Source organism: Podarcis raffonei, chromosome 12, assembly GCF_027172205.1.
Source record: "Podarcis raffonei isolate rPodRaf1 chromosome 12, rPodRaf1.pri, whole genome shotgun sequence".
In the NCBI taxonomy this organism is placed as follows: Eukaryota; Metazoa; Chordata; class Lepidosauria; order Squamata; family Lacertidae; genus Podarcis; species Podarcis raffonei.
In genome coordinates, this window is record NC_070613.1 from 9,116,653 (window position 1) to 9,139,435 (window position 22,783).

The 22,783-nt window shown below is 46.4% G+C and overlaps 2 protein-coding genes across 2 annotated transcripts in view; both read right to left on the minus strand.

Moving 5' to 3' along the window:
• The window catches only part of XIRP1 (xin actin binding repeat containing 1), a 291,979-nt gene that overhangs the window by 254,050 nt on the left and 15,146 nt on the right, over positions 1-22,783 (minus strand). The window lies entirely within an intron of this gene.
• Positions 4,312-9,856, minus strand: LOC128424216 (uncharacterized). Its single transcript, XM_053410153.1, has 2 exons — positions 9,802-9,856; positions 4,312-8,122 (listed from the first exon to the last, which is right to left on the minus strand). Exon 2 carries the CDS (start codon positions 7,915-7,917, stop codon positions 4,972-4,974), a length of 2,946 nt encoding a protein of 981 aa, XP_053266128.1. The 5' UTR covers positions 7,918-8,122; positions 9,802-9,856; the 3' UTR covers positions 4,312-4,971.

Below are 22,783 nucleotides of genomic sequence, written 5' to 3' on the forward strand. Positions count from 1 at the left end.
CTTTGAGACACTTCTGCCAAAGACTGGTCTAAAAATATTGTAAACAAAAGTAAGTGAAGAATAGGTGAAGATACTGGCAAATATTTGAAAGGACCCCTGACAGAATGGACCTTGTGAACGGTACTGTTGATTATAGAGGTACATAGAGGGTGGGAGCTTCCAGACAAGTTTGACCAACTACTATTAGTGCTTTCCACCATTTTTTTTTTACAGTGGTACCTTGGGTTACATACGCTTCAGGTTACATACGCTTCAGGTTACAGACTCCGCTAACTTTGCTTCAGGATGAGAACAGAAATCGTGCTCCGGTGGCGCGGCAGCAGCGGCGGGAGTCCCCATTACCTAAAGTGGTGCCTCAGGTTAAGAACAGTTTCAGATTAAGAACGGACCTCCAGAACGAATTTAGTACTTAATCCGAGGTACCACTGTATAAATTAGCCACAAACTGGTGATGAGAAAGCAGTTTCAGACATGGTAGAAGCAGGTGACAAGATGGAGAGGGGCCACAGAGTTGCATGTCAGGTAAGGATAGGCAACATGGTCAGTTTTGATTTCCCTCTGTTTCTCATTTTTCCAGGTTCAGTCATGCACATTTTCCCCACAGCAATGTGCAATTCTGCTTTTTAAGTCTTTGTGAACATTCACCAGCATTTTAGTGTGAATTTCTCCTAACATACACAAAATTTTTTTGGATGCACCATTCTCCAGCACAATTCATTTTTGCATGTTGTTCTCACTAATATATACACACATTAGAAATGGGTTTCAGAATTTGGAGAAGTGCAAGTGTTGAAGGATGAATGTGTCTTGGTTTGAATGTTTCAGAAAGCGCAATATTCACTTTGAATGTGAACTGAATTGCATTTCCCCCTCACGTCTAGTGTTGAAGCGCGTGCAAATACTTTCCCACCAGTTCAACTCCCCAAGTAATCTCAGTAGTGGAGAAACACACATTTTGTTTGCAATGCTTCAAGTTCCAGGCTCAGTTACCAGGTTTTGCAATTAGAAAGCTCTTTGGGTGACATGTTTCTGGACATCCGCCAAGTTCCTTTTTCAACCTTCAGGTTATTTTAAAAAAAATAAAAATAAAGTTTTGCTGCAGTTCTGGGAGAGAGCCTTTGAAACTCTAGAGAGGTGTGGTTTGTCAGATTCTATAGACATTACTGGGCTGGTAGACGTGCCCATCATCTGGCACGGAAGCAGCGATAAGGCAGCTTTGTGCATTCGTAAAAGGGACGTGGGTGGCGCTGTGGGTTAAACCACAGAGCCTAGGGCTTGCCGATCAGAAGGTCGGTGGTTCGAATCCCCGCGACGGGGTGAGCTCCCGTTGCTCGGTCCCTGCTCCTGCCAACCTAGCAGTTTGAAAGCACGTCAAAGTGCAAGTAGATAAATAGGTACCGGTCTGGCGGGAAGGTAAACGGCGTTTCCATGCGCTGCTCTGGTTCGCCAGAAGTGGCTTAGTCATGCTGGCCACATGACCCAGAAGCTGTACGCCGGCTCCCTCGGCCAATAAAGCGAGATGAGCGCCGCAACCCCAGAGTCGGTCACGACTGGACCTAATGGTCAGGGGTCCCTTTACCTTTACCTTACCTTTAAGACATAAATGTGGCAAAAGCAATATGGATGGTCGTCATGCTGCCTTCAGATGCTGCACAGGCAATTGCGCTGACACTCTCTGTGTCCTTATTTATGCCCATGGCTCTGAAGTTAATGCACAACTTGCTAACAGAGAAACGATAAACTTCGGAGTCCAAAGGGGCAATCAAATTGCTGATGGGCTTTCTGCCAAGAGAGGCGATTTAAGAAGAAAACAACAATTCCACCCACCATCTTGTTGATTTTACTGTGAAGGGGCTTAATGGCTGATCATAGGAGGGCTGGCTTTGCTCCTGTGACTTTAACCGCATGCGGCTTCAACCTAGCGCACAGAAATTTATCAGGGGAAGCTTTCCCTGAGACTTATCTGTACTCCTGAAAGAGTAGCTTGCTCCATTTCTCTGTCCCAGGCTTCGGATAAAGGCACAGGAGCAGGGCCAGTAAAAGACAGTGGCAACCTTAGGCGGCCATCTATTTCAAATCAGAACAATCAATTATGAGACCAAAGATGTGGATGTTCTAGTGCAGGGGTAGGCAACCTAAGATCCGGGGCATTAGGACATGCCTGTGACACAAACGATGAGGTCATTGTTGGCGGCGTTCAGGAGAGATGAAGAGTCAGCCAATTTCCTTTGGATCCAGAATTTTAATCCCCAGCACCCGGAACAATCGGCTGGCCCAGAACACCTTGGAAGCTCTCTGCACAAATAAACACTCCATGATCTGCACTTTTCATCGAGTGATTGCTTGAATTTAGGTGAAAGAATATGTTAAATAAAGTTCTTATTTTCTGATGTTCTTTGTTTCAATTTCTCCCTCCTCCTCATTTCCTATCTTCACGCTAATCCTGAGAGGTAGGCCAGGCTGAGATAGAGAGTGACTAGCCAAAGGAGCCAGCGTGGTGTAGTGGTTAAGAGCGGTGGACTTGTAATCTGGTGAACCAGGTTTGATTCCCCGCTCCTCCACATGCAGCTGCTGGGTGACCTTGGGCTAGTCACACTTCTTTGAAGTCTCTCAGCCCCACTCACCTCACAGAGTGTTTGTTGTGGGGGAGGAAGGGAAAGGAGAATGTTAGCCGCTTTGAGACTCCTTTGGGCAGTGATAAAGCGGGATATCAAATCCAAACTCCTCCTCCTCCTCCTTCCATGGATGAGTGGTGATTTGAACCCTGGTCTAGTTTGACCTTCTAACCATCACACGCCACTGACTCTGGAAATCTGGCAGGAACCCTTGAAAAGGAGGAACAAGGTGGTTTTGCTTATGCCCAGAAAGTCGTAAGAAATTCATCACAGCTATAGAACAGGGGTAGGGAACCTAAGGCCCAGGGGCCACATGTGGCCCAATCGCCTTCTAAATGGAATCAGCGTGTTTTTACATGAGTAGAATGTGTGCTTTTATTTAAAATGCATCTCTGGGTTATTTGTGGGGCATAGGAATTCGTTCATTTTATTTTTTCCCCCAAGTATAATCCGGCCCACCACATGGTCTGAGGGACGGTGGACCGGCCCCTCTGCTGAAAAAGGTTGCTGACCCCTGTCCTAGAGGAGGCGAAGTAGCAGCAATGTTGATCCCACTGAATGGGAAAGATGATGCAAAACGTGCTTCTCAGTTAAAATGTGTGATTCTGTGAAGGTGATGGACTACATGGAACTGGTGGAAATGACCAGGGAGAAGAGTCGGTGGAGGAAGATTGGAAGAAATTTAAAGACTATTTACAGAAACATTGTAAAATTAATGAATGTTAGAAGGATGTTGGAATGAGGTTATGTGGCTTTAGCAGAAATGTTATAAAGGATTCGGGAAAAACTGACTGTTAATTGGTGAAAGGAGGGAAAGTAAAGTTACATTATATTAAGATAAATTACAGGACAAAAATTTGAAAAGATGGAAAGGATTTGCTGAAACAGATAATCAAACTAGAATACAAAAAAGGGAGGTGTGAGGAGGTCAAGGAAATAAGCTAATGAAAGATACGTTATGGGAAGATTCGCTGTATTTTTCTTTTTTGCTTTTTTAATGGATTTTTTTGTTTTTTCTTTCTTTTTCTCATTCTTGTTTTTTCTTTATTGTGATGCGTTGTATTGTTTTTGTTTAAAATGGTGTTTTTTTGCTTTCTCTTTCTGTAACCTTTAAAACTTTAATAAATATTATTTAAAAAATAAAAAATAAAATGTGTGATTCCGATTCTGCTCTCCTGGAACCGTTGCCTGCGAAGTGATAGCCAAGTTGGAGCCTTTCCAGTTCCAGAGTCTTGAATGGAGCCCCTCCATTGAAGTGAATGGGAAAGGCAACATGCTGAACTCTGCCTGCCTGCGGGATGGCGCATGTACTCCTTTAATGGCATTTAACTTGTGTGGGTTTTCCCCCTAGCATCAAACACATTTTTACGTATTTCTTGTCTTTATTGCCATCAAGCAAGAAGGTCGGGGAGATACAAATTTTCTCAGTCAATGCAACATCAGACCGAATGATATTCCAAACATCCACGAATCCTTAAGCAAGCCATACTCCGTGCATTGGCGAAGCGTTTCCTTTGTAAGGAAAAAATAGGTCGTTGCTTTGCTGACACAACGAGACTCCAGGTGTGGTCCCCCCCAAACGAAACTTCCTCAGTCTTAAGGAAAAGGGAGCAGAAAATGCTATTCCTTTACTTTGAAAAAAACGGACGGCTAACGTGGTACCCAAAAACAGATGCTAAGCATGTTTTTGACTGCCTGGTGTTGTTACTAATTCCTTGGGATTCAATCCCAGGCAAAGGGAAATCTAATTAATCCTCAGACCTCCTATCTTGCAATGAGTTATTTTAAGAACAGGGAAAGAGGAGGAAACGAATTTTTCACCTCCCTCCGGGGTTGGAGAGAGCAATTTCCTTTTTGCAGAGTGATGCTCATTAAGGGTTTTTTTCTTTCCAGAGCAGGAGGGGAGACAATTGGGAACGCACTAAATTGGTTGTTTGTGAGTTTGGGGCTGATTGAACGAAGGTGGTGGAGTAGAGGGGAAGGAGAACGTGGAGTGAATCAGATAATGTGTTCTTTAACGGTTTCCTAGAGTCACAGAGCTGTGAAGTGTAAAAAACCCCAGCCTTCTTCCACCCGTTGAACTCCCGACTCCCATATTCTCTCACCTTTGGTCAGGCTGGCAGGGGCTGATGGGAGTTTTAGGCCAAAGGTCATTGGATTGCACCTTTGACCTTGAGGGGGGGGGCTCTCTTGGGTTGCCAGTCCCTAACCTGGGAAATTATGGACAGTCAAGCCAGTTAGCACCCCAGAGAGGGTACTTTGCTGGTTGCTGCTCTTAGCCACAAACTCACCTCTGCTAGGACTTTGCCCCCATAACCTTGCCTTGTGAGTAGAAGACACTGCATTTCAAGATGCATTACAGAAGGCTTCCTGATGACCCATCACTCTTCTCTGCTGACATCATCTCTTCCAGGGATTGTTCTGTTGCAGCTGCACTTCCTTCAGTGTTACGCTGAATGGTATCTCTAAGGAGCTCTGGAATATGCTGGAGAGATCCAAGCAATGGCGGGACGTCCACTTTTCCAGTGGAGTAACCATCAGCAGTGGCTTTTTCAACATGGAGTCCAAGTCCGAGGAGAACATCTTCATTAAACTCAAGGCAGGATTGTGGGTTCTGAAACATCTCAGAATTTCTAGTTCCTAGAGTGTTGTTATTAAGAGTGATTGCTCTAATGGGCTCAGATTCTGAAAACTGGTGCAGGTTGTTCACCTCTGAGATGTTTTCTGAAGCGCTTAAACCAGAGCAAGTATCATTTTTTACTTTCATGCTCCCTATGTCCAGATCAAGAGAGCTGGACTGCAGGCCACTTCCATCCATGCTTGCTGATCTGTCTACCCCCATAGAAAATAGAAGCATGTCAGGAACTTGATAGTCACACTGAGCCTTGTTTTCTCTCGAAGGGCCCAATAAAGAAACATTTTCAGCCTTTATTTCTAAATACTGAGCATCCATGGCAGCTTGGTTAGGGAAGTTTTGTAGATCTTGATCATAGGAATCACCTCTAGAGGTGATTTCTGTCTTTGTTTCCATCAAGGAGCTCGTAGAACATGGCAACAGGTTCTCTGTAGGAGTTGCCAGAGAATCCTGAAAGCTGGAAAATAGTGAGGACTTGTTGTGGTCCGAGAGCACTGTTTCCATTTGCAAATTGGATTGTTTGGGAACTTCAAGACCCTTCATTCCAGACACCACTTCAATGCTACTTGAAATATCTGTGCTCAGCTCTATAGGAAGCGCATCACCACTGAAGGCTTTGGCACTGTCCAAGGATGGAGAACATTCTCTCTGCCCATCCCTTGTGTGGCTTCCATAATTCTCCTCTGGATCCCGAAGGCCTGCTTCTGAACCTTTTGCTTGAATAAAACCTGAGGTCTCACTTTCCTTGCAGGTGCCCAGCTTTGGTAAGTTTGAGAAACACACAAGTGATAATCCTTCTTCACTGCTGGTTTTCGTTGTGGGTTTTGCTAATGCCTTTGGGATCTTGTCTTTCTCCAAAGAATATCCGAACAGCGTGGCCAAGGCAGACTGAGTCTTAAGTGCTTTCTTAGTCACTGCTGGTTCTTCCTGCTTACATGCTCTGCCTTGAGTTTTGGAAGCAAAAAGTCGAGCCAAAGGGTTCCTTTCCTTCTGCTTTCTAGCAGACTCCTTGGTGGTCTCCTTACTGCAGATGGCCTGTGCACCTGAGCCATCTTCGCTCTGAGGTTTCATAGCCACCTTTGTGCTTCCCATCACTTGCTTTTCAGTCAAATGTGGGACCTCACAGGAGTCGAATGTTTCTTGGTCCTTGACCTGAAGCTTAGAATCCTGAAGGATGGTCCTTCTGAAAGTTTCTTCCTCAAGCTGGATATTATTGTCACTGCTAGACTTTCCTGGTATCTCTTCATTTGTGTTGGCTATTTCTGCAAGTAGGCCACTTGGTTCCAGGTTTTCACGAGTGAATGGTGCTGTGTTGGAAGTCAAAGTGGAGTCTTGTGGGTTATTTCTTTGCGGGACACTCATTTTTTTAGCGTCTTCTGCTTGTGAGCTGGACGCTGAAGGACCTTCTATTTCTGCTTCCTCGTCTGAAGTGGTGGCTCTTTCCTCAGGTTTGCTATTTTGGGAGACCTCTTGAAGAATGCCATTTTGTGTCTCAATGCTGTCTAAATCTCCTCCTGCCTGCATTCCTTTCTCCCTTCTACTCTCTGCCTCCTTACTGTTGTGGGTTTCAGGATAAAGTTGGTTTTCTGGCCTTTGCAAGCTTGCTGGGTCTACCACCGCTTGCATTTCTCTTTCGGGGAACTCAATCCTGACTTCCCATGAATTCTCACTTACCTGGTCAGCCGCCAGGCATGTCTCCACTGAATCAAGAGAAGAACCCAACATCTCCTCATCATTGCTTTGCTCACCTTTGTGCTCAGGTAGATATACTGAGGATTCAGCCTTCGCCTGGGAGGGCTTGTGGACCTCTGTTGGTTTAGCGCTGATGTGACTCAGTTGTCCAGCCTCTTCGCACGCCAGAGTGATTGACATGTTACCTTTGCTGGCTTCTGGAAGCTTCTGTCTGCTGTCTGCTGGTGCCAAAGCAGGCAGTGGAACCCTGGCTTTAGGAAGGAGCTCAGCTCTTAGCAAAATCTGCTCTGCATGTCTTTCATCGGATGCACCTGTTCTGGAGGAAGATCCACTACTAAGCCTCTTGCCCTTGAGAGAACCTTTTGCAAGACTAGAAGCATCAGCTACAGTAACTCCTGAAGCGGCAAAACAAGTTGCTTTACTAGTTCTGAGTGCTTCTGAACGGGAGGGCAGTGAACCAAAAGAAGGAGACTCCAGAGGGGTTGACGTTAAAGGGGAGACTACAGGAACGCTCTTCTTCATTTTGAGCGGGTTGCCTTGGAACATCACAGCCCTTTCTGCTATGCTGAGTCCGTTCTTCCTTCCCTGAGCTCCTGGGATGCTTTTACCCATGAACAACTGTCTCTTCCCCGATACTCTCAAGTCTCCGCTCCCACCTGCTGTTTTAATCCAATGCGAACCGTGCTTTGGAAATGGGACTCTGGGTAATTGGCTTTGCTTCTTTTCCGCCCGAGCACTTTCTGCTATCGATTTGCCTCCCGGGGCCTCGCGGCGGCTCCCATCTGCTCCACTCCGGCATTGCAGAATCAATAAGGCATCTTGCAATGGTCCAGGGCTGCCATATTTTCGACCTATTTCTTTTCCAGCCGCTTCCTTTAAAGGGGGCCAGCTAGTTCTCGGCTTGTTCTCTTGCCTGGCTTGCCTAGGCGGTCTCAGCTTAGCCTGAGAGTACAAACCAGGAAACGGCGGCTGCATTTTCTCTCTGGCGAGGAGCTTTCCTGGGCAATTATTTCTATTCTTGGGCCCCAGTCCTGGACTTGGCTGCACGGCTATCTGCAGCTGCTGATCTCTTTGACGGACGCCGGCATTTTCCTCTTGGCTCCTTTTTTTAACCCCAGCAAGCAGCTGGTGATGAGATTTGCAATAAAATGTGCCCTGGAAGGTGGTATAGTTGGCTAAGCTGCAAGACATACAGAATGGAAATGGTTACGGTTGTCGCGTATGCACAAACACCCATCATTTCCCAGAGTTCCACTGCATCACGCAAGAACAAGCCAAGTGGTGATATGCAGGTGAAGGGGGTGGGGCCATGCAGATGAAGGGGTGGGGCTATGCAGATCAGAGCTGCCTGAATTATCCATAGCCCCCATTAAGTTCAGTGGGGCAAAATAAATGGGCTACAATCTGAGGGACAATGGGGAAGGGGTGAAACAATGGGGTCACCAGAAGAAGGGAAAAGGCACATCTCCTACTCTGCTGCTGCAGCTATGCTGGGTAGTAAATTGAATAGCTTTGAAATAATTTTAGACACATCTAAGCTTTGAAATGGGACGCGGGTGGCACTGTGGGTTAAACCACAGAGCCTAGGACTTGCCGGTCAGGAGGTCGGCGGTTCGAATCCCTGTGACGGGGTGAGCTCCCGTTGCTCGGTCCCAGCTCCTGCCAACCTAGCAGTTCGAAAGCACGTCAAGTGCAAGTAGATAAATAGGTACCTCTCTTGTGGGAAGGTAAACGGTGTTTCCGTGCGCTGCTCTGGTTCGCCAGAGGCAGTTTAGTCATGCTGGCCACATGACCCTGAAGCTGTCTGCAGACAAACGCCGGCTCCCTCGGCCTGAAAGCGAGATGAGCGCCGCAACCCCAGAGTGGGTCACAACTGGACCTAATGGTCAGGGCTCCCTTTACCTTAACTTTAAGCTTTGAAATAAATTTGGACACATGTGCTATTGGTGGGTACCAGCAGTAATGGCAGTTGCTATTGGCATCCTTCTGTCTCAAAAGAAAATGGAGTACACCTCCGGGGGTGAAATCAAATGGCTACGTTTGCAGCATCCAAGTGACCTCCCTGGGGTGCAAGCCTGGGCAGTGTGTGTGGAGGTCCTGGGCCGCCCAGATTACAAGATCCCCTTCTTGGCCTGGCTGATGTGGTCCAAAGGAAAGCAGAGCAAGACGTTTGGCACCAGCTTGGCTGCAGGAGTTGCCAGAAGGAGGCATGCAAGGCGCCATCCAACCATCTTAGGGACTCCACTCTAGATTTGTGTAGGATTTACTCCTGAGCCTTTTGTTCTCCCAAGGCAGTAGAGGTTTAGGATCAGATATTTCCTTCTCCTGGATGGGCTCCCTTCTCAGGTGGATGAGCCCCATCTGCCTCTCACTTCCCTCTACAGCACATGCAAAAAACCCCTTCTTGGCCGATGGACCCACTATTGGTCTCATATGCTCAATCCACTGGAGCCTGTCTTTGCATGCCCAACTCACTGAGGCTTTGAGTCCCATCAGCTACCTTCACCTGGTTTAGTTGACCAGTCAAAGCCATTCCCAGGGTGTGGCCACTGTCTTGTGTGGACAGCTTCTAGGAGCCACATGGTGAGAGCTGAGTGGGGACCAAAGGTGGACAAGCTACCCCAGAAGGAACATGACGTGCCCCCCACCAGAAGTACTACCCCTCTCCTAACACCCCTAACATATCTGGATGCCAGGTGCTGAGAATCATAAGTGGCACTCAGGTTCTAGGCTTCCCATAATGGGCATCTGGTTGGAACAGGAAGTTGGGCTAGATGGGTCCTTGGCCTGATACATCTTTGCATTCTCTGAATGTGACCTGTAACCCCGTGGTTTTCTCACTCAAGTCTCATGTCTCACCTCAGCTTCCTTCCGCAGTGCTTACAGCAGAAACATGTGTGGTGCAGAGGAACGTTCTGGACAGGCTTGGAACATGATGCGCACACTTCCTTCACTCCAGCCTGAAATTACAAAGCATCAGCTAGCTAGTGCATTCAAATGTTTGTCTTGCTTTTGTTGGCCTGTGATGTCCGTCCAACAAGGCGGTTCTTATGGGGAGGAAAGGGACAGAAAAGGTGATTCTGGTGGTGTGAAATAACTCTTTGGATTTGTTCTGTAACAAACATTTATTTGGGCGGTTCACACGGTTTAAATATTTGCGTTCAATGAGCAATTCTCAGCTTAAAACCAGAACGTCTGCCCCAAATGGGAAGGTTTCTCTTCTCCCTCTCCTGAAGGCAAGAGTGGAGGATGTTGAGCACTTGTGCCTTAGCAGGAACTCCCACACTCCCAAGAAGGGTCTAAACCAGGGACAGGGCTGTCCCCCTCTATCCAGCTGGGGTGTGTAGCGTTCCCAAAGCAAGGAAGGATTGGACTCTGATTAATAAAATACACACAGAGGCTTGACCAGCAAGATTCTGGGAGGAGTGCGTATAATAATCTGTCTCTCCACCCCCTGGCCCAGGTCGTTTTATTCACAAAAGAACTTTTGTGAAAAGAACTTTTTACACAGTGTTCGTAAGAACCAATCAGATTTCCTCTGAGCATTTCAAAAAACCCCATGTGGGGACAAAGTTAAACTACAAAAGCTAATTTAAGCATGCATACTTCTGGGGTAAATAAAACAGGACTAAAAAGGAGGAATGCATAACATAAACAGCAATAAACAGGAGAGAAAGGATGGCAAGGAAAGATTAGGCATCTTTATCACCTACATGTGAAACTATTTACTGGCCCTAAGATTAACAAACTATATCAAAGTAACCTACTATCTTTATGTACTGAGGATGCCTGATGAAGTAACTGGCCTGTGTTTTAGAATGCTTACACGTACCTGTCAGGCGTAGAAAATGAACATAAGAGAAAATGGCCAAAGATGCAGAGGCTTGTGGGATTTGATCAGAAATTATTGTCAATGAATTGAACCCAGTCAACGCAATGCTTTCATTGCGGACACAATGGCTTGATGCATATTTTATAATTCCTCATAGCAATCCCATCTGGCCCCCACACTCTGGATATTTGCACCCCTACAGGGGGTGGGGGAGAAACTAAATCCCCAAATTCTCACTTTGAGAACATTATGTGAACCGAAACACAGCTGTCCTTCGAAATCTGCCCTTCCCCGGTTTTTGCAGCGCAGTTCTCCAGCCACGTAACGTGTGCAAAAATGCACACGCTGAGGTAAAGCGTGCAGAAAAAAGTACTAAAGAAAACTGCATTGTGTTCGGTAAAACATGCTTTATAAAAAATGTGTGTATTAGGATTACGGGCACTAAAAGGCTGATGGATTTTCATGAGGATTTAAAAATAATAGCAATCATGAACTGCCGTGGAAAATTTAACTTAAGATTGGAAAAATGAGAAACGGAGAGAAACCAAAACAGACTGGTTCACCCATCCCTATGTCCAGCCCATTTATTTTGGCAGCTGAGGCAGGAAAATCCCACAAGTGCCTCTCCTCTCTTTGGGGCCTCCTGGGGCCTCTTGAAGGCAGGGTCTAGGTCTGTCAGGCTGTAGTGACTTTTCAATGCGCTACTGCATTTTAGGCGATGGTTTTATCTGCAGTAGATAGACTGCTTTTATAAAATACACCCACACAGACACACTCGCTTTGCAGAAGTCACCCGTAAACTGCAAATATCGCTTTCCTCTTCTGACTGGTAGCAATGGGGTCCTGGGATTTCCTCTGCCCCAACTCCCAGGCTGGCTTTTGCAGCCACAATGGGGGCGTTGCTTTGCCTTTTATTCCTGCATGTGTTTTTCCCCTCCCATTCCTGTTCACACTCTTTCTCTCTGTTTGTTTTGAAGAGTGAGAGAGCATCTTTCTGACACTGCAGAGGTCTCAAACCTTTTTGGGCCCAGAGGGGACAAAGTGCCGTGGGCGCCTGTCACAAAATGGCTGCAATGGGAGTGGCATAATGCTTAATAATAATAATAATAATAATAATAATAATAATAATAATAATATTTATTTATTTATGTTGGTTTCTGTGTGTTGCCACTGTGCAGTGCTTTGGAGTCACAAGACTCTGTTTTGCATTCCAGAGATTCCAGGCTGTTGGAAGTCTCACAGAAGACAGGCGACGGATGTGATGTTACTGGTTTCCTGTTCCTTTGTTTTTCTGTTGTCTCTCTGCTCTCGCAGAGAGAGGGTGTTTCTTTTCTGTCTGTGTAGTTAGAAATAAAACTCTTTGCAATGTAGCTCATATTTCTCGTCCTTCCCTGCGTGCTGGATACTCTGTGTAATGAGGGAACATGCCTGGAGCCTCATCAAAGGCTCAGGTCGTTAATCACGTCGGAGGACTTGAGGAGCTCTGTCGAACACAAGGTCTGACAATTTATACCCCATCCATCTGGCTGGATTTCCCCAGCCACTCTGGGTGGCTCCCAACAGAATATGAAAAACACGATAAACATCCAACATTAAAAACTTCCCTAAGCAGGGCTGCCTTCATATGTCTTCCAAAAGTCAGATAGTTGTTTATTTCCTTGACATCTGATGGGAGGGCGTTACACAGGGCGGGCACCGCCACCAAGAAGGCCCTCTGCCTGGTTCCCTGTAGCCTCACTTCTCGCAGGGAGGGAACTGCCAGAAGGCCCTCGGAGCTGGACCTCAGTGTCCAGGCTGAACGATGGGGATGGAGACGCTCCTTCAGGTATACAGGGCTTACACATCTCAAAGGGCAGAGAAAGAGACAAAATCGCACCGTGGTTTGAGCACCTCAAATGATCAACTCATCCTGTCCAATGGGGGGAAAGGCACCTACAACAGCTACTTGCTCACAGAGGGAAGCTCTTTGCACCTCTCCTTTGTTCAAAACGGGTGCACTAATGGCATCCGTCGAAATGCGGGAATTTTCTGGGCGTGTGCTTAATGTAACACACTTCTGATGTATGATGCAGTGCAGTTGAGGATGGGGTCAGGGTGGGAACGACGATTATGGCAACCAACCCACCGCTTGAGAAAACTGGCTTTGTCTAAATAACTAGTTTGGCCATGGCTTGCTCTCGATGAGGCGGCACTCATGGGATAAGACTTTCTTGGGCATCGCAGGCCTGCAAGGTGATGACTAAGCCAGAGATCTGGCTGCTACAGCATGTTCTCCAAGTGTCACGATTTTCCGGGGACAGTCTTGAGAATTACAGAAGTCATCTTGGTTTCTGTTTTGATCCTGGAATGTCCTGGTTTTCCTTTTTCCTCCGCGGCTCGGAGAACAATTTAAAAGTGGTGTGTGTGTGTGTGTGTGTGTGTGTGTAGGTGCAAAAACAGAGTCCTGTTTATACTGAAAATAAAATACCTTCACCTATGCTCTTTTAAAATGTGTTTTTCCCCCGGGGTGTGTGTGTTATTGAGTTGTTTTTATTTTGATTGCGTATTTTGTGGTTTGATTTTTTTCTGTGAACCACCCTGAGATCTGTTAGGATATTTCCGTTCCACCTTAAAAGGGAGCAGGATGTTTGTATAACAGCCTGCGTAATTTCCTGTCTCACAGGATGTTTATGTTGTAAGTTCCTTTCGTTTTCTGTCTGTTTTGCCTGAGCAGTCGGAGCAGACGGTCATGCCTTCTTTGTTCTGACCAACGCCAAATAAAACTGTAAATATGCATGTTCTGCTCTCATGCTGTGCAACTTCCTGCTGTGTGAATTCTGCTGTTATAGTGTGCACTAAGCCTGAGGCTTAGTGTCGCTGAATTGCTGACATTGCCTGACTACAGGAGGTCGATGGACCGTCCGGCACCGAGCTTGGGGGCTCAGATGGACTTTATCTCCCTGGCAGTATCCCAACAACAGGTTTCGGGCCCAGATTCACGGCACTTGCAGAAGAGTAAGACAGTGACAGACTGCAAAAAGGTATGTGCTGGGAAAGTGAAAGCAGAGGCTTTTCTGTTTGCCGCGGAAGAAGTCTTTGATGTCCGGCAAAACTAATTGGCCTGGGAGCCGAGCCAGAGGCATCGTGATTAATGGGCTGCCAAGATAACACGTCTTCCAAGGCATAACGGCTCACGTAAAAAGCTGGAATGGAGTTTTTCCAAGCTTCGGAGGCCACTGAGTGCCCTAAGTTAAATCGGCACAACTATCAGACCTGGGCAAAATGGTGTGAGAGTTTGCTGCGTCAGTTTGGAGTCTGGCATACTGTCTCTCAAGCCACTCCAGTTCCTCGGACAGAGAAATGGCAGGGCCAGAATTTGAGGGCCGTGGATGTTATAGTCTTATCCGTCTCTCTGGAGGAAATAAAGACGCTTGCTGGAAATCTCACGGCACGTGACATGTGGGATGCTTTGAAAAAGGCCCACCAGCCAATAATCCCAGCCCAGTGTTTGAATGCATCGGAGGTCCTGGCTGTTTCCCAGAATGCTAGTGAATGCAGGGATGCTGAGGGCACCGGTTGCAAGCTGCAGGGGGAGCAGACTACAACGTCATCCCGGGCAGCATTCCAGCCTCCAGGGGGAGCCAAAGAGTCGGCTGCTGAGAGCTCTGTTTCTCGTGAGAACCAAGGTCAGAGCCTTTGCAGAGGCCGGAAGACCAGATGTAAACAGAGCAAGATGCTTGCAGGTGGCCAGGAGCGGGGGGGCAGGTTGCAAAAGCCCATGCCAGTGGAAAACAAGGCTATGTTTGCTGGCACAGCTCCACCAAAGGCTAAAGGCACGTCTGATGGCCAGGAGCAGGGGGGCAAGTTGCAAAAGCCCACGCCAGTGGAAAACAAGGCTATGTTTGCTGGCACAGCTCTACCAAAGGCTAAAGGCACGTCTGATGGCCAGGAGCAGGGGGGCAAGTTGCAAAAGCCCTCGCCAGTGGAAAACAAGGCTATGTTTGCTGGCACAGCTTCACCAAAGGCTAAAGGCAAGCTGCAAAAGCCCACGCTGGTGGAAAACAAGGTTTTGTTTGCCAGCAAATCTGCTTCGAAGGGGAAGGCCAGGTTTATAGTCGACTCAGCTTGCACGCGCCATCTCACCAAAGACCGCCATCTGTTCATATCCTTCACACCTCAAGATGGAGAGGTCCAGCTGGCTGATGGAAGGACTTTGCAGGCTGCAGGAGTTGGGACTGTGAAACTTGCAAGTCTGAATACTACCATCAAAGGTGTACTTTTTGTTCCAGGAGCTGCGGACAATTTGCTTAGTGTACCACAGCTGAATGGGCGTGGTTTTGAGGTTTCCTTCAAGAGGACTGTCTGTGTCATCAGAAAAGGCAAAGAGGACATTTTGCATGCAAAGTTGATGGATGGTTTGTTCTGTCTAACTTATGATGACAATGCTGTTATGTCTAATGCTGATTCTTGTTGTGTTGCACAAACTAACAAGGTTCTTCATGCAGGATGCATTCATGATGCACATCGCAGATTTTGTCACCTCTCTTGGCAAGCGCTAGCCAAGATGCCTGAGTTGGTTGAAGGTTTGGACATCAAACCTTGCAAATTTCACATGAAATGTGTATCTTGTGCAGAGAACAAGGTGAAGGTTGCTCCAAAAGGCAAGGAGTCTAGCAGGCAGGCTTCCAAACCCTACCAGCTAGTTCACGCAGACCTGGTAGGTCCTCTAGCGCCCTCTTTGGGAAGAGCAAGGTACTTCATGGTTCTAATTGATTCTTTTTCCAGGTACATTCATGTGTTTATGCTCGAGCAGAAATCGCAAGCATTTCCTAGGTTCAAGGCATTCTGTGCTTGGTTGGAGAATGCTCACGGTAAACGGATTGGTTGTCTGTTTACTGATCGAGGCGGGGAATTCACTTCTCAGCAGTTTGAAGCTTTCCTGACTGAGAAGGGAATCCAGCATGACTTGTCAACGCCTAGATCGCCATAGATGAATGGGCTTGCAGAGAGAGCAAATCAAACGTTGCTGCAAGGGATAAAAACCTTGTTGCATGATGCCAATCTCCCTGAGAAGTTTTGGGGGGAGGCTTTGGCGAATTTTGTTTACACTTTTAATCGCAGACTGTCATCACCTATAGGCTGCACTCCCTATGAGAAGATGTTTGGTAAGAAACCTAACACCAAGCACTTGAAAATCTTTGGTTCTGACATGTGGGTGCACACCCCACAAAGCAACAAGCTTGGGAAGCGTGGGGCACATGGTTTGTTCATGGGGTACGAAAAAGGTGCATACAGGGTATGGATGACTAACTCTAAATCCATAAAGTTCACAAGGAGTGTTGAGTACAATCCTAAGTGGGGGGAAAATGTGGGAATTTTCCAGAGTTACCCAGAGGAAGATGTAGGTGATGTGAAGAAAGCAGATCATGCTGAGAAAGCTGAGGAAACTGAGGATGATGATGATGATGATGATGATGATGGTGATGATCAGAGTTTGGATTCCAGTTCAGTGGGCGGCGCTGCTGCTGCTGTCAGTGACAGTGATGACACAGCAGACTACAAGAGCGCAAAGGCCTCAGTCAGACCATCTGATGAGTCTGACAATGAACTGGAAGAACCACTGTTCACCATTGGTCGTTTTTCTCCTAAGAAGGAGGAGATGAGTCCAGAAGACTTGCGTCTGGTTCGCAGGTCTGAAAGGGCGACCAAAGGCAAACCTCCAAAGAGATTTGCTGATGAGTTTGCTAAGATGGCAACTGCTGTTCTTAGTAGCTCAGAGAAGGTGTGGGAACCTTCAAGCTTCAAAGAGGTCCAGGAGTTAACCTCTAAAGATGCTGAGCCTTGGCTTAATGCCATGAAGGCTGAAGTTGATTCCTTGAACAGGAACCAAACTTGGGAACTGGTACCGGTAGTCCCAGGGATGAGACTGGTTGGCAGCAAATGGGTCTTCAAGGCCAAGACAGACCAGAATGGCAAGGTTGTCAGACACAAAGCCAGATTGGTTGCCAGAGGTTTTTCACAGGTACCAGGGCAGGATTACCACGAGACCTACTCACCCACGGTCAAATATGAGAGCATTCGGCTGATGCTCAAGATCGCTGCGGAGGAGAAACTGCATGTTTCCCATCATGACATAAATACAGCTTTTTTGTACGGGATTTTGGGGGAGGAGCTGTACATGCTTCCACCTGACGGGATGCAGATACAGAAGGGAATGGTCTGTAAACTGCGGAAATCCTTGTATGGTCTCAAGCAGAGTGCCAGGTGTTGGAACACAAAACTCACTGAAACGTTGCTTTCTCTAGGTTTTCACCAGGGCAAAGCTGATCCGTGTGTGTTTGTCAAGGAGGAGGGGCAAAACAAACTGTATTGTTTATGTTTTGTTGATGATCTTCTGATGTTTTGGAAGAATCAGGCTTTTTACCAAAGCACCCTAGCTCAGCTGAAGGAGCACTTTGACATGAAGGATCTTGGTGAGGTATCCAACTATCTTTCTCTGCAGGTGGAGAGGGACCAAGCAGGTAATTTTCTGGTACACCAAACACAGAAAATTGCTGATGTATTAACCAGGTTGAATTTGGTTGATGCAAACCCAGCAGACACACCGATGGTGGCAGGTTACCAGGTAGACAGTACTGCTGAAGCGTTTTCTGACACAACGCTATACAGATGCATTCTAGGCAAGTTGAATTTCATTGCTAGATGTTCGAGACCTGACATTGCTGTAAGCACTAACCTGCTTAGCAGACATGCTAACAATCCTACTGTTCAGGATTGGAAAGCTCTGAAGCGCATAGCCCGGTATTTGAAAGGGACTATGCACTACAGGCTGAGGTTCACCAGTCAGAAGACTGGAGGTCTTGAAATCTTTGCAGATGCAAGTTTTGGAAGTGACACCACAGATGGTACAAGCACTTCTGGAGTATGCTACATGTACAACCACTGCCTGTTTGACTGGTTGTGCAAAAAGCAGACCACAGTTAGCCTAAGTTCCTGTGAAGCAGAACTCAATGCTCTGTCATTTTCACTCATGGATTGTGAATGGTTGATGCAACTGTTTAAGGACATTGGGGTTTCTGTGAAATGTCCTATACAAGTGTATCAAGACAATAGATCTTGTTTGGCTTTGCTGAACTCGGAGAGTTGCAAGCAGAGGACCAAGTACTTGCAGATTAAGCTACATCGTGCAAGAGAGTGTATTCAGAAAGGACTCATTCAGGTGTCCTACATGCCAGGAAATGAAATTCCTGCTGATCTGTTGTCTAAGGTTGTTAACAGAGAACAACTGAAGGTTTACGCACAAAGGTTGCAATTGGGTTGAACCACAGGTACTACAGGTTACACGGAAAGGGGGAGGATGTTAGGATATTTCCGTTCCACCTTAAAAGGGAGCAGGATGTTTGTATAACAGCCTGCGTAATTTCCTGTCTCACAGGATGTTTATGTTGTAAGTTCCTTTCGTTTTCTGTCTGTTTTGCCTGAGCAGTCGGAGCAGACGGTCATGCCTTCTTTGTTCTGACCAACGCCAAATAAAACTGTAAATATGCATGTTCTGCTCTCATGCTGTGCAACTTCCTGCTGTGTGAATTCTGCTGTTATAGTGTGCACTAAGCCTGAGGCTTAGTGTCGCTGAATTGCTGACATTGCCTGACTACGGGAGGTCGATGGATCGTCCAGCACCGAGCTTGGGGGCTCAGATGGACTTTATCTCCCTGGCAGTATCCCAACAAGATCTCCGGGTATAGGGCAGTATAATAATAATAAAAATAATAATAATAAATGTAGCAAATGGTAAAGCTGGCACACAAAGGCCTTCCTATAATTTTGAAGGAAAATGTCACCAATCCACTTTAAATTCTTTCATTGCAACGCTTCCGCAGCCAGCCATTTCTTAGGAAATATGTGGAGTGTTTATTCCTTTATTGTAAATGGAGCTTTACACTTGTCTACTCAGAAGTAAGTCCCCCTGTTTTCAATGGAGCCTACTCCCAGCTAACTGGGTCAAGTGTGCAGTCTTACACTGCCATCGTAAGCATTTGTACTTGGAAAAACGACAATCCAAGATAAATGACAATTGAGGGATTCTCCTACCCCACACAGCCAAGTATGATGGGAGATTGGAGCCCAGGAATATTCGAAGGGCACCGGGTTGAGGAAGGCTGGACCAAACTGTTTTAACATCCATGAGAACTGATGCTTACGATGCCCCATCATCTCTCTTGCTGAGAAATTATCTTGGGTCATCTGGGAGGCTGTAGCAGCAGCTGCAGCAGGCAAGGAGCGCTGCCATAGGAACATAAAGGTAAAGGTAAAGGGACCCCTGACCATTAGGTCCAGTCATGACCGACTCTGGGGTTGCAGTGCTCATCTCACTTTATTGGCCAAGGGAGCCGGTGTACAGCTTCCAGGTCATGTGGCCCGCATGACTAAGCTGCTTCTGGCGAACCGGAGCAGTGCACGGAAATGCAGTTTACCTTCCCGCCGGAGCAGTACCTATTTATCTACTTGCACTTTGATGTGCTTTCGAACTGCTAGGTTGGCAGGAGCAGCGACCGAGCAACGGGAGCTCACCCCGTCAGGGGGATTCGAACCGCCGACCTTCTGATCGGCAAGTCCTAGACTCTGTGGTTTAACCCACAGCACCACCTGCGTCCGTCCCTCCATAGGAACATAGGGATCTGCTTTATACTGAGTCAGACCATTGGTCCATCTAGTCCAGTGCTGCCTGCTCACACTGGCAGCACCTGTTCAGGGTTTTGGGCAGGATTTGAACCTGGGACCTTCTGCATCATGCAGCACAGATGTTCCACCACTGAACTATGGCCCTTCCCCAAAGGCAAAGCGCCAAGCTTTTATTGTTTTCAGGAGAGATGCATTTGCATACAGGCAAATTCAAGCTGAGCAATTGAAACCGATTTGGTCTTGCGGAACATTCCTTCTCCCTTCTCCCTCCAAATTTGACTTTTTGCAATACAGTCGTACTTTGGATCTCAAACACTTTGGCTCCTGAACAAATCAGCTCCCGAGCAATCAAAACCCAGAAGTGAGTGTTCCGGTTTTCGGAGAATTTTCGGAAGCCGAATGTCCAGCGTGGCTTCCGATTGGCCGCAGGAGCTTCCTGCAGCCAATCAGAAGCCACCCTTTGGTTTCCGAACATTTTGGAAGTCGAATGGACTTCTGGAACGAATTCTGTTCGACTTCCAAGGTACAACTGTAAATAGAAAATCCACTGGGAAGTGTGGGATAACGTTTGCTTGACGTAATATTATGGGCCTATCTGCAATAAACACCTAAAGCAGTATCAAACCATTTTAAACAGTCACAGCTCCTCTCACAGAGTCCTGGGAACTGTATTTTGTTAAGGGCGCTGAGAGTTGTCTAATCTCGCAGCAAACAAACCAGGACGAACGTGTGATGAGCAGGTTTCTGAAAGTGACCACAGATTTGTAGAGTTGGCAGAACTGAGAGTGCCACGCAGAGCTGGACTCCCTAATCTGGCTATTTAGAGCGATTCCTCCCACTCCCACTTTAACACGAACACCCCATAATATGATTTGCTTTTTGAAACGATATTCTAGAATGGTTGGAGAAAGGCAACACATCCACAATGACTATTTGGTGAGCCGGCAATTGAATTTATATCCTCCAAATTATGCAACGCAACGCTTAAATTCCACAGTGAGAAAGCTTGCTGAAAAGGGAGGTGGCAAGAGTGTTTTTTCTGCCCTTTCTTTGGTCTGGATTTGCATTTTGAGCAATTTCATTTCTTGCTCCACAAGAGCCACAAACTGGAGGCATGTTGTGGAGCTGGAGTAATCTGAGACGAGGTGCGTCAGTTTCCTGGATGAGACTGACTTCGCGAAAAGGATCACACATCTGCTATTATTTCACGTGCTATAAACAGCTTCCCCGGGGCATTAGGACATGTCTGTGACACAAACGATGAGGTCATTGTTGGCTGCGTTCAGGAGAGATGAAGAGTCAGGAAAGATTCCTTTGGATCCAGAATTTTAATCCTCAGCAGCCAGAAAAATCGGCTGGCCCAGAACACCTTGGAAGGTCTCTGCACAAATAAACACTCCATGATGTCCACTTTTCATCGAGTGATTGCTTGAATTTAGAAGGCGAAAGAAACATATATATATATATATATATATATATATATATATATATATATAAGAAACATATATATATATATATATATATATATATATATATATATATATATATATGTTAAATAAAGTTCTTATTTTCTGATGTTCTGTATTTCAGTTTCTCCCTCCTCCCCATTTCTTATCTTCACGCTAACCCTGTGAGGTAGGCCAGGCTGAGAGAGTGTGACTAGCCTAAGGCCTCCCATGGATGAGTGGTGATTTGAACCCTGGTCTAGTTTGACCTTCTAACCATCACACGCCACTGGCTCTGGAAATCTGGCAGGAACCCTTGAAAAGGAGGAACAAGGTGGTTTTGCTTATGCCCAGAAAGTCGTAAGAACTTCATCATAGCTATAGAACAGGGAGGGATGCAGGTGGCGCTGTGGGTTAAACCACAGAGCCTAGGACTTGCTGATCAGAGGGTCGGTGGTTCGAATCCCTGCGACAGGGTGAGCTCCCGTTGCTCGGTCCCAGCTCCTGCCAACCTAGCAGTTCGAAAGCATGTCAAAGTGCAAGTAGATAAATAGGTACCGCTCTGGCGGGAAGGTAAATGGCGTTTTTGTGCGCTGCTCTGGTTTGCCAGAAGAGGCTAAGTCATGCTGGCCACATGACCCAGAAGCTGTACACTGGCTCCCTTGGCCAGTAAAGCGAGATGAGCGCCGCAACCCCAGAGTCGGCCACAACTGGACCTAATGGTCAGGGGTCCCTTTACCTTTACCTAGTTTGACCTTTTGACCATAACCATCACACGCCACTGACTCTGGAAATCTGGCAGGAGCCCTTGAAAAGGAGGAACAAGGTGGTTTTGCTTATGCCCAGAAAGTCGCAAGAAATTCATCACAGCTATAGAACAGGGGTAGGGAACCTAAGCCTTGGGGGCCAGATGTGGCCCAATCGACTTCTCAATCAGCCCCGCAGACGGACCAGGAATCAGTGTGTTTTTACATGAGTAGAACGTGTTCTTTTATTTAAAATGCATCTCTGGGTTATTTGTGGGGCATAGAAATTTGTTCATTTATTTGTTTTTTCAAAATATAGTCCGGCCCACCACATGGTCTGAGGGACGGTGGACCGGCCCACTGCTGAAAAAGGTTGCTGACCCCTGCTATAGAAGAATGGCTGATGAAATGATTGGATCTGGCTGAGATGGTGAAGCTTGATTAGAGACAGGGGGGAAAAATCATTACTGACATTTGTTAAGGAATGGAAATTTCTTATGGACTTTTTGAGTGAAACAGAAAATGAACTGGTAATATCGGAGTTTGAATATTGAAATAATGCAGGTTTATAGAAGATAGAATGGTCGGGTTTTAAGGAATGAATATTATATGTAGCTGCAGGACAGGGAGCCGGAAGTCATAGAATCATAGAATCTTAAGAGTTGGAAGGGACCCGAGGGTCATCTAGTCCAACCCCGTGAAATGCTAAAGCATCCATGAGAGATGGCCATCCAAACCTCTGCTTAAAAACCTCCATGGATGGAAATTCTGTTCCATTGTTGAACAGCTCTTTCTGTCAGAAAGTTATTCCTGGTGTTTGGTAAGAATCTCCTTTATAATGAATTTCCTTTTTAGGGTTTGTATGGATGGTTTATATATATTTTTAAGTTCATTGAATCAATTTTGATGTCCTTAGAGCTTGTGCTTCTGTTTTATTCTGTTTTCGCCCTGTATACCATTTTGAAGGCTTTATGCCATGCAGAGGTCTATAAATTTTGATTCATACATAAAAAGATATGTATTATCTTAATCCTCTTTTCTTTAATAGCAGTTTGACTTAAAGAAATGTAGGCAACCTTGAACAGGAATTAAGAATGTGGAAGTTTCCCCCATCACTCAGCCTTGTAAAAGTGATTCTCTTTACTTTCTTAACTTCT

Coding starts and splice junctions, on each gene's coding strand:
- LOC128424216 (XM_053410153.1), bottom strand. CDS start 7,917: ATGCAGCCGCCGTTTCCTGGTTTGTACTCTCAGGCTAAGCTGAGACCG.